This window comes from Hemibagrus wyckioides, linkage group LG18 (genome assembly GCF_019097595.1).
Source record: "Hemibagrus wyckioides isolate EC202008001 linkage group LG18, SWU_Hwy_1.0, whole genome shotgun sequence".
Classification (NCBI taxonomy): Eukaryota; Metazoa; Chordata; class Actinopteri; order Siluriformes; family Bagridae; genus Hemibagrus; species Hemibagrus wyckioides.
The window spans coordinates 23,620,140-23,632,296 of NC_080727.1; the positions used below are offsets into that span (position 1 = coordinate 23,620,140).

The 12,157-nt window shown below is 37.9% G+C and overlaps 1 protein-coding gene across 2 annotated transcripts in view; it reads left to right on the forward strand.

The window, feature by feature from the left end:
- The window catches only part of igsf9bb (immunoglobulin superfamily, member 9Bb), a 109,702-nt gene extending 97,955 nt beyond the window's left edge, over window positions 1-11,747 (forward strand). For both annotated transcript variants that reach the window (XM_058415778.1, XM_058415779.1), the window contains exon 20: window positions 2,352-11,747. In XM_058415778.1, coding sequence (XP_058271761.1) covers window positions 2,352-2,566 — 215 coding nt within the window. In that variant the 3' untranslated portion in view covers window positions 2,567-11,747. The remainder of the gene's footprint in view (window positions 1-2,351) is intronic.
- Window positions 11,748-12,157: the final 410 nt, after the last annotated feature.

Here is a 12,157-nt window from a genome sequence, read left to right on the forward strand (position 1 = left end):
GTAAATCGAGTGTGGAAAAATGCATTTCAATGAAGCTGAGTTTGAGCTGCATCTCTCTGGACAATGAGTTAAAAAAATCCATATCTGAGTTACTGATTCATATTTACAGATTACTTGCTGACATTGTAATCCCTGTTTTAACCCTATACTTTCGTGTGAGGTTCCTGTGTACTCAGATTTTTATTTAATATTTACACCGATCAGGCATAACATTATGACCACTGCCAGGTGAGGTGAATAAGACTGAGTATCTCCTCATCATGGCACCTGTTAGTGGGTGGGATATATTAGGCAGCAAGTCAACATTTTGTCCTCAAAGTTGATGTTAGAAGCAGGAAAAATGGACAAGTGTAAGGATTTGAGCGAATTTGACCAAAAACGGCCAAATTGTGATGGCTAGACCACTGGATCAGAGCATCTCCAAAACTGCAGCTCTTGTGGGGTGTTCCCGGTCTGCAGTGGTCAGTATCTATCAAAAGTGGTCCAAGGAAGGCCGAGGCTCATTGATGCACGTGGGGAGAGAAGGCTGGCCCGTGTGATCCGATCCAACAGACGAGCTACTGTTGATCAAACTGCTGAAGAAGGTAAAAGGGGGACCGACACAATATTAGGCAACATTATGCCTGGTCGGTGTATATGACATGATATTCATTAACTACTTTACTTACTATACTTGGTATGTTAACTGATTATACTGGTTCTGATTATTTAACTGCAAATGAAGCTCTTTTTCAGAGTGATCAAGTGTGATCGTATAAATACACCAACAATCCAGATTTTCAATAAGGAAACTGTACTGCACGCTTATTTTAGGATCAGATTTGATCACAACTTTGATGAATAAGAGCCATTATGGTAATCATATACTCGAGTCAGAATTTACTCAAGGTAGTGCTTGACTTATTCTTGGGATGACGTTTGCCAGCTGCTTTAATAGGAACACTTGGACACCTGGTCATTCATGTGGCGGCAGCACAATGCATAAAATCATGGAGACTGCACTGACAGGAAGTCTATGGCAACCACATTTTTCCACCGTGTTGAGCAGAAACACATCTACGTATGCACTACACGTCAAACCTATTCGTCAGAAAACCACATCCTGTCTGCAAATGATCAGGATCCTGGGTACAGGTTCACTTAAACATGGGTCTGGGAGTGGAGACCCGGTATGGTTTATGTGTTGTAGCCCATCCGCCGTAAATTTGGGCAGGTGGGCATTCTGAGAAGCGTTTCTGATCAGGAGTGTTTTAACAAGTGGTTATTAGCATTACCATAGACTTCGTGTCAGCGCGACACAGTCCAGCTAATTCTCCTCTGACTTCATTCATCAACAAGGCATTTCCACCCACAGAACTGACACTCACGTTTTTTTTTAGACTCTTGAGACAACTAGATCCCAGCGGTCCCACACTGTCAACCATACCACACTCAAAGAGCTCAAATTTCTGATGTTTGATGTGCATTTTAACGGATGCTTTTAACCTTAATCTACATGATGGATCATGCATTGTGCTGCTACCGCATGACAGGCTAATTAGATAATTGCATGAATGAGCAGGGGTACAGGTGTTCTTATTAAAGTGGTGAGTGTATATTGCCTGATCTATTTGACGAGCCACTTTCTATTTTTCAGGCCTCAGTCAAGTAGTTTAAATACACCATTTGACTGTATGCAGGCTGCAACAGCACAGAGCTGAGGTGTGAGTAGTTAGTGTTGAGCTAATCAATGTCTTTCTCAGCAGCTTTCCTAAACCATTCTACAATCAGTACAATCTTTAGTACTTTCTACATGCTGACCTTTTAAAACTCTTCCAAACAGGACCAGAAATTTCATCAAAAATCATCAAAAGTTCATCATTACATGGTGTCTGACATCTATCACACGTTTAATAAATACTAGACACTCATGTTACTAGTTACCTGAGCCAGAAGAAGCAGTCAGTACCTGACATGTCATATGATTTTAAATCAAATTCATTATGTGGGATGTAGGGCAGGAATTTAGAAAAATTTGTACTTTTCTTTCTTTACTAGTAAAGGTACTAGATCAGGGGTGTCCAATCTTATCCGGTGTGGCTCCTGCCTGGCCAGAGTGAATACCTGCACCCACACCGTCGCTTTGCCGATAAGATTGGACACCCCTGTACTAGAGGAACAAAAACAAATCATGAAAAACATATCATATTATTTTAAACTTAACATATTGTGTGCTTTATACGTTCGATTTGAGTGTGTTCTTTCTTGCTCAACCCACGCCTATGTACCCTCGAGCCACGAGCTCTGTCTGTGCACATCTGTAAGCTCTTGCAGCACTTTGTGCTGACTCACATCCCGTTGTCTGGATCCAGGTGTGTCGACCTCTCAGACCCAGCAGCCCCACACCTCTCAGGTCCTCCCACCAGAAGAAGCTCTCTACCTCCGCAAGAAGAAGAGGAAGTTAACCAGACAGGACCCGTACACCCGCTTCTCCGCCCTGCTGTACCGCCGTCCTCCGCAAGATGACCAGAAAGCCATTCTGGCCAGTATGGACATAGTGGACCCAGACCACGCCACTTTCCTGTGAGGGCCCAGAGAGCAGGCCACACTCTTCCCAAAGCCCACTGGTTCTGCACTGAGTTTCCCACCACCCCAGCTGTGCCCCATATCTACACCTCATCTTTCCATTCATCCTTTTTGTTTTTCTTCCTTTTCGTTTTTGAAACCTCTCTTTTCACAAGATAATGCTGGTTGGTAGTGTTCCAAGGTTTTGCTCCAGTGCAAGACTACCTCAAACAGAGAACTAGGGTCATTAGGGTTTAGGTTTATTTCTCTTCCGAAAGAGGCGTGCCAGCGTTGAGGCTCATGCGTGTGGTTTACAGCTGTCATCACTCCTCACATTCCTGCACCTGTTTCATTCTGCCAGTAGTCTTACTCTGTCTCAGCAGAACACAGGGTTCTCATGCGTAGGCCAGATATACCTCAGAGTCACCCGAGACTCATCAGTGCAACACTGCTGGACAGGCGAACGTTCTGTAACTTCCTAACAGTCCACCATTTGGTCGTGGTGCTTTTTTTCCCTTTTCTTGTAATATCGTTAGGCATCATTTATGTTCAAAAGAAAAATATTTCAGGTCTTTCAAGGCAGAATGACTGTTATGCTCATAATGGTATTATGTATTAATATACTTATACCACAGCACTTTTAAATTCTCTAATCTGATTGGTCAGATGGTGGTTAATTTACTATAACAGCAGCTCTGACATTAGTTCCAGCTTAATCAATGGATTTGCCCTAATATGTTATCATTTCTATAGTAACAGTTTATTACAGGGATTTGTACAACAGATACTCAGCATAAAGTGACTAATTGTTAACATGGTGCATTGCTCTGTAAAGAGTTTAAGTTTATGTAACATTTTGGAAGGAGTTTCCAGTGCTTTATATTCATCAGTGATAAAGCTGGAACTTCAGGCTTTGTACTTTGGAGTTTCCTGTAGCTTGGCAAGCTGCATTTCTTTGTCATAATTAAATTAAAGAGATAGCTTATGAATAAACAGTTGTTTTTCTATGTTATAACTATGTTAGGATGTTCCGTAGCATGAAATGTAACAATAAACAGATAAAAGTATACACATCTCTTGCAGCACTCTGTGCTGACTCACATCCCATAACATGTTTGCTGTGGTATAAGAGGAATAGAACATGCTGGGTTGTCCTGTTATTGGAAAATAATCAGCTTTGGGATAGTAACAGTAACTCGGCTTTGAGTCACAACACCCCATCGCTGGTTATTTGCATGGAACAGCATGCTCCATCAGGTTCTATTCCTTACATAATATGCATTGTGTGTGTGCAGTGTGGTCGTTTTTCATTCGTCCGCTCCTCCATGGATTTGGAATGCTCAGTATTTCCAGTACTTTATTGGGGGGAGAATTTCGTTTCTTCGAAACACCGTTCACGATCCGTTCTTTAGCTGAAGAAGTGACAACGATACTGTTAGATATTCCGAATGAATCCTGAAAAGGGAACAAAGACGTTATCCAGAGATGCGCACAGGTTACTTTCCACTACAATCCAAAGCTGCTATGGCCGTGTGTGTACATTTTTCTGGGTTGGTGTTTTCTGTAAATAAGTCTTTTGCATTGGAGCAAAATCTTGGTAATCACTGTGATGTTCTGTTTTTTACGTTGATGCTAACTTAGTCTTGTTTTTCGGAGCTCCTATTTAAAAACAAACAAACATAGTAAGTACCTTAAATCAATTTTTAAAAAAAGAAAATACTACAGTTTCCTTAATAATCAATAAAATTCTTGAGTATAATGTACTGTGAGAAGCGTAGGGTTTCGTGCCATAATTATACTGTAGTATTTTTTCAACTGTCCCCTCATTCCCTTTTATCCAAAAAGGCATATTTAGGCCAAAGTAGGGCTCTTGAATGCTTGGCTCCATTTCTTTGTCTCTTTCTTCTTTTTCTTTCTTGTTTTTTTTTCTTGGTTTATTTCCAATGGAAACCTACTGCCTTTGTGGGCCATTTTTGTAGCCTTTTATTTTGAGGGTTAACCTGGCTGCAAGTAGAAGCAGCACCCCAGCTCCTGTCTCGATCCTCTCTGGAAAGACATTATGGGAAACGCCTACGAGAAGACCAGGCTTTCCCATGCGGCCAAAGTTTTTTATCGTATATCTAATCATCCAAGGGTGCTTCTTTTCTACTGGTTAATATGTATTCTCACTGTCAGGACAAACATATCTGTGCTCATGTACGTTCACTTTGGTGGCCAGTCATTGAAAGGGGATGGTGCTGGTGGTGGTCAGCGATGGTGCTCTACCTGTTTCACATTCATTTGTCCCTGCTGAAAGAAAAAAAAAAAAAAAAGCTCACAAGGGCGTAGGTTGGCTCAGTAGTATCAGTTATCATAAAGGGGACTCCAAATTTAAGCTAGGTTGATGTTTAACCTAAGTTTTGCAAATGGATTGTGTTGGTTCACAATCAAGCCCCTCCCAAAGCCTAATCAGTACAATACGGGCGTGTTCAACAGCCTATTTTGGGTGCTATCAAACTTTGGGAGTCTTCGGACCGTAATCACTTGAAATTGCTTAATTTCTCTAAGTCGATCTTCCGGCAGATGTGGCTGCTGCTCGTCATTTGAACACCGCAGTATTTGACGTTTTAGGATTTCGACATCATCCGAGCGTTGGATCAAAACATTCAATGTTTTGCTGTGGCATCTTGACGGTCAATACCTAGTGTCCATCAAAATGCTTTTTTTTTAGCGTTAAAAATGTCCTCGTTCATACTTGACTTACATCTGGGTGCTGAATGTGATCACCGGTTTGCATTTATGATTTTAGCTACATCAACATTAGAGGCTGGGGTGTACCTCAGGCGAGTAAGGGCACTTCCTGTCGGCATGGTTATGAGGATTCAGATTTATTTTGTCATGACTGCACTTTCTTAAAAACAAAACTGGAATACCTTTGATGTATTCTGTGCTTATGTGAGACCAGCGCATTACAAGTGTACCTGTGTAAGCATTTCTGATGATTTTATTTCACCTTGGTTAGGGGACTGATTGTCAACTAGTCATACATGGGTAGTCATTTTGGAGCTTTTAGATGATACTAAGCACCGAGTGTGACACTTGGCACAAAGCGTCGCGATCGGTTCAGATCACACCTCTTCTTTATGTTCTGTGAATGTTTTCTTTGCAAAGAATATCAGACTTTGCGTGTTAATGTCTGTAACTGTTGTTCCATTTGTAATTTCGGTAAATGTCTGATTAGATGACCCATGAAAGACGTGGCAACACACTTTTAGATAGATCTTCACAAATAGGTAGTTCATTTCAAAGATGTGCTCCTCAAGTATTTACAAGACTGGGCAATTTATTTATTTTTTTTTTTGGTCAACTATGGTGCTTTGTAAAAGATATAGAACTATTTAATTAACTAAATATTGTTCTTTTACGTTTCTTTCTTTTTCAAAAGAGTGATATAAAAAAAAGGAATATCCAAAATGCTAGGAATGTACTGTAATATGTCAGAAATACTGTATATAATAGCATATATTGCACAATGTATGATAAAATTTTAGTAATTTTGAATAAATTGGACAATATATGCACGCGACTAAAATATATTCATAAAACATATTCCCATATTTTGAATTCATTCATTTTTTTTTAACAATGTGTTTGTAATATTACTTTTTCATCAAGGTTTCTTCACTTTAAAGCATCCTTAAGCGTTCAGTAGACACAAGAAGATAAATTTCCATGGATCTTGGATTTTTTTTTTTTTTTCTTGGCGGTTGTTTGGATCAATATCTGTGAAATTATTTTTCCCAAACTATAAACTTCTCGGTCTCTTCTGTAGCACCATCCACTTATATTTCCACTTGTTGTGAATTAGGCTCTGGCAGGCCGACACAGATACTCCAGGAGTTTGTAGGTTCTTTAAGAGATCTAATAAATGCTGAATAAACCTCGGCTCATAAACAGTGCCACAGAAGATTTGTAATAAACAAACAAACAAACAAATAAATACATAAATAAAACAGACACAAGGCTTTAAAGAGAGTGAACACTTGAGCTCGTTCAGTAGCGTCGTAGCCATCATCGAGTGACAAGCTTCACCTTCTAGATCTCACTGACTTTGCCTTGCATTTATTTTGTATGGAATTTATATCTGTCCACGGAACAAGCATTCTGTTACTTTATCATGACGATTTATTTCGAGAGAAACATTTTCCATTCCAATTCATCATTTTTTGCGTTTGCATAATTTTGAATAAAACAACCATCTTAGTAAAGCTGGAGTCTTTGTTTTGATTGAAACACAAATCATTTCCACTTTATTCCTGTTTTTTTTTCTTCCTCACAATCATGTGTGATATCATGTTTATAACTCCAAAATATTTTCCTTTGATTTTTTCATGAAAATATTTCCTAATTTCAGATCTGTTTTTTTTTTCCACTTTTTCTGGACGTATATTTATTTGTCTCATTTAAGTCTACACTTCCTTGTTCTGAGGATCACTGAGCTCAAATCCCCTCTGTACGGCTTCACGAATGAAATCTACAAGAATATATGCATACGGTAAATGTATATTTCTCTATTTCTCAATGTTTAGTGAGGATTTTTTTATTTATTGTGATCATCCTTTAATTTTGATGGACTGATGCTTAGCTCACTGGACAAGGTCATGGCACTTTCTCTGTTATATCTCTGTTAACAGATCAAAATGTATATACATGATTAGAGACGTGTTTAGCATGATCTTACGGTTCTGTTGAATGCTATTATCCAGAGCAGATATGTTTCCGAATGCGTGCTCATGAGAGATGATTTTAGTAAAATGAAGCAGATTATTTATTAAATACAAATTTTTTTCTTTTTATATATCACTTACAAGCGATGAAGAAACGGTGGGATGTTGATGTGATGACGGGGAAAAACATGCCAACGTTATTTGTTATCACTCCGCCATTAGATCATTTAACGTAACACTTGACCGAAAAACATTGATTTCGACATATGAAACAGAGAAAAATAAATGGAAAGATTTCAGTTTTGACCTTGAAATAATTTTAATGTTCTCCTAAATGCCAGTATTTTGAATTGGGTGTTAGAACGTGATCTACAGTCGAAGGTAGAAGCTGAACCAAATGACTTTATTCCAAACAATTCTGCTGTATTTTTTATTTAGTTAGGTGGTACTCTTTAAAAATATAGGTACTGTTGCTGGAGTGTTATCGTTAAAGGAATATCTTTTACCTCTGAGTTCCATAAAGGGACTTTAAGGGCAACTGATACCTTTACATTTACTCTAAAAGCTCATCACTGGAACACATCATGACGGGAAAAGATGCGTACTGAAGGTAGAAAAGGTGTTTCCTTCATGATATCACTCCAGTGCCAAGAAGAAGAAAACAAAAAAACAGTACCTTTATTTCGATACCCCCTGATGTGTTTAAAAGATTTCTATTTCATCTGATCAAGAATGGAACTGTTCAAATACTTGGCGAGTTTTTGTAAAAAAAAAACAACAAAAAAACACAAATTTGCAGAATGCATGCTTAAACATTGACCTCCTAAAGAACATCAGGGATTTACCAAGTGATCATGCTGCTTACCTTTAGGTGGAGAAAGGGCGAGGGTCGGTCTGGTATCAGCACAATATGGCGCATGGGGGAATTACGAGATGTCAGGCTTCATTTGGCACTTTGTGTGCTTGCAGGAAAAAATAAAAATAAAAAAACCTATAGAGATGATCAGGAACGTCTCAGTCGACTGCAGATACACACGCAACAATAGAACTTTTCACAAGATGTAAATAAAGACTACATATCTTGCAATATATTTTTGTACACGAGAAATTGCTGCACACTGTGGATATTGTTAGATGAATGATTAAAGGGGTCGTTTTATGGTCTGTATATTGAACAATGTGAATAATAATCTTACAAATTAGACTGAAGAGCAGAATGAAGAAAATATATTCAACATGTAAGAATTTACAAACCAAAGGGGGATAACCTTGTCTGTTTTTTTTGGGCCGGGGGGGGGGGGGGGTGTTTGCTTATAGTACATAGCATTTTATTCGTTTCATCTTTATACACAGCTCAGCATCTAGGAAAATAACGCTGAAATGTAGAATAGTGCAGAGATGCTAATATAATAGCTAAAATATTATTGTGCTTCATGAAAAAATATCCTCCAGGTTTGAGATTATTTTCCTTTTTTGTTTTTTCCAGTATGCCTTATTTGACAATATATTTTTCATACCATCAATGCCCTTTACATTAAAACTTTTAACTGTGACAAAAGGTTTCTGCTCTGCTGTTTGCATTGTGATGTTAGATCGTTTACGCCCCATGTTTCTTTCCTTTCTTTTTTTGTATTTATCGCAAAAACACAGCCACGATGCATCGTCGTCCTTTAACGCCATCGAAGTCAGTGACGTGTCTGCGTAGACTTACTGCCTCATTGACTTCAATGGGATCGGACTGGCGGGAAGGCACACATACAATATGTATAGCAGCACAGTGTAAGATATGTGTAATCTGTATTCTTCTAGTAAGCAGGCTGTACAAGTAGAGATATTTTGGCAGTGTACTGTATGTATAAAGGACAGATATTTATAGCTACAGATTAAAAAAGATAACTGAACGATCTAACTTTTGTACAAGGTTAAAGAACGTGTGATTCAACTTTGATGTCCTGTTTATGAAAAAATGTATGTTTTTCTTTTTTTTCCTCTCGTGACGGTAGCGAAAGTGTGGTTATTAGCGATATGACAGATGTTACAAACTGCTTTTGTAGATTATCTGTAGATAACTCTTACAGTCAAAGTAAGATTTTATAGAAACATCAGTGTGGTGCATATTCACTCGCCATCCCATTGACCACATTATGACTTGGTGCTATTTATGATCCATTCTGTGGTCTAGACAGGAGATGACTTTGGCGCAAACATCACATCTCACACGTATTCAGACTAATGTGAAGACCTAGCTGACAGTATTTGTTAATATTTGATGCAACGAAGAAGAAAAAAAACAACAACAAAACATTTCTTACTGTAAATTGTGTTAATGCAGTGTTAGCGAAGACATGTATCAAGTAAAGAAATAAGATGTGATGCTTACAAAATGCTGTAAACTAACTCTTGTCCGAAACAAATGGTCTGAATTAAATCAAGAAAAAAATAAAGATGTTTTGAGAATAAATAGCATGTACATTGCAAATTATAAAACAAGAAATGAAGGAGGGATTTACAACAAACATAAATGAAGGAAGGAAGAAAGCGAGGAAGGAAAGGATTGTCACACCTTGAAGGAAGGAAGCATGGAGGGGTGGATGGCTGGATGGATGGATGGAAGGAAGGAAGGATTTGTAACAACTGGAAGGAAGGAAGGAAAGAAGGAAGGAAGGAAGGAAGGAAGGAAGGAAAGAAGGAAGGAAGGAAGGAAGGAAGGAAGATCAGAAGAAAGTAGAGGGAAGGAGTGAAGCAACGGAAGGATTTGTCACTAGAAGAAAAGAGTGAAGGAAGGAATTGTAATAACTGCTCAGATGTTAGTCATTATGTTTTAGTCATTCTGTAACCATACAGTTTCAGTCAGAGTAACATCAGCTCTGGATCTGTAATTATTGTTTTTGCTCCTGTTAGTCTCCATTATCCACTCTATATCCACTCTCTCTCTGATTTCTGTCTTTTAACTGCTCATAAATTCATTTGACTGAAAACGACATTTTTGTAGACTAAGGATAATGATGGATGTTAAAATTCATCTTCAAGTCTTCAATTGCCACAAATAACTATTTTATTAAATTTACATTAAAAAATAATCTTAAAAGATGTTTAAAAATATAGTTCAAACCCTTCAAACATCAGAGCTGCACACACTGTACTGTCTTATTTACTTATTATTAACCTAGTTACCTAATTAATGATCAAATATTTTTGTCTGAATACATTATAATACAGAGATAATGATAAATATATTGGTTAAAAATGGTGGCAAGCCAGATAGAATGTAAAAGACTTCACAGTATTTTACTATATTTGAGTTGCATTTTATCAGATATATCCGTTCATCCTGTACTGACGCAACCACTCGTCACGTCAAAGGGCGGTTCCTTTAGACATGATGTCTTTATGGTGTCTGTACAGCTTCTGTTGTTTAGTACAGACTCAGTGTTAAAGAGAGCAAAAACATTTTCTTAAAACTAGCTTGTGTATTCTTCATTCATCTATATGATTGCTGTAGTAGCCTGAGGCAATTCAGGTCTATAGGAATGTGATTTAACTTATTCAAGATTCAGGACTGTTGGAAATTGATTCAGAAATCAGTGATTCAGAGATTCAGGACTGTGGGAAATTGATTCAGAAATCGGTGATTCAGAGATTCAGGACTGTTGAAAATTGATTCAGAGATTCAGGACTGTTGAAAATTGATTCAGAGATTCAGGACTGTGGGAAATTGACTCAGAAATTATTGATTCAGAGGTTCAGGACTGTGGGAATGTGATTAAGAATCCAGCTATTCAGGACTGTGGGAAAGTGATTCAGAAATCAGTGATTCAGAGATTCAGGACTGTGGGAAATTGATTCAGAAATCGGTGATTCAGAGATTCAGGACTGTTGAAAATTGATTCAGAGATTCAGGACTGTTGAAAATTGATTCAGAGATTCAGGACTGTGGGAAATTGACTCAGAAATTATTGATTCAGAGGTTCAGGACTGTGGGAATGTGATTAAGAATCCAGCTATTCAGGACTGTGGGAAAGTGATTCAGAAATCAGTGATTCAGAGATTCAGGACTGTGGGAAATTGATTCAGAAATCGGTGATTCAGAGATTCAGGACTGTTGAAAATTGATTCAGAGATTCAGGACTGTTGAAAATTGATTCAGAGATTCAGGACTGTGGGAAATTGACTCAGAAATTATTGATTCAGAGGTTCAGGACTGTGGGAATGTGATTAAGAATCCAGCTATTCAGGACTGTGGGAAAGTGATTTGCGACCCAGTACTGGGAATGTCCCTCGGTTCAGGCATATTGACCTATAATTTAATACCATGCATGCCATTTGGAAAACAAAGAGCTCTTACATCTGAAATACATTTGAGTTGGCCTTTATTTCACATGCTCCATGCTGGGTAAAGCTCATTGGGTTGCCATGTTCAGATGCTACAGTGTTATGTAACCTTTACTCTGCTTCAGAAATGTTTTGTATTTTGATATAATAAAAGAATGAAATCTATGCTTGCATGTTTGCGCTTCTCTTGCTTTAACACAGAAATCACAGATCTCTCTCTCTGCAAATTATCACACAAAACAGGTTACTTCCTGTAGTTTGGAGAAAGTAATTTAATAATAATAGTAATTTCATATCATACAAACGAGAAGAGAAGAGCAATAACTACATCTAATGTGTCTCTGAATGCCCAGAGGGTGGAGTAAATGGAAGATTGTCTTTATTACTTGTATGTTCCATTTTTTCTCATTTATCATGTGCAAATTAGCCTCTTAGTCCTGAAACTCCTAACAGCTTCATAGGAAACTACATCAGTGGTTCTGAAAATCTCAGCTTGATATCCATCAGAATCCTGTGATGTATAACCAGAAGCATGTGTGATTTGTCTACTTTCTTTTCAATTACTTACAGCAATA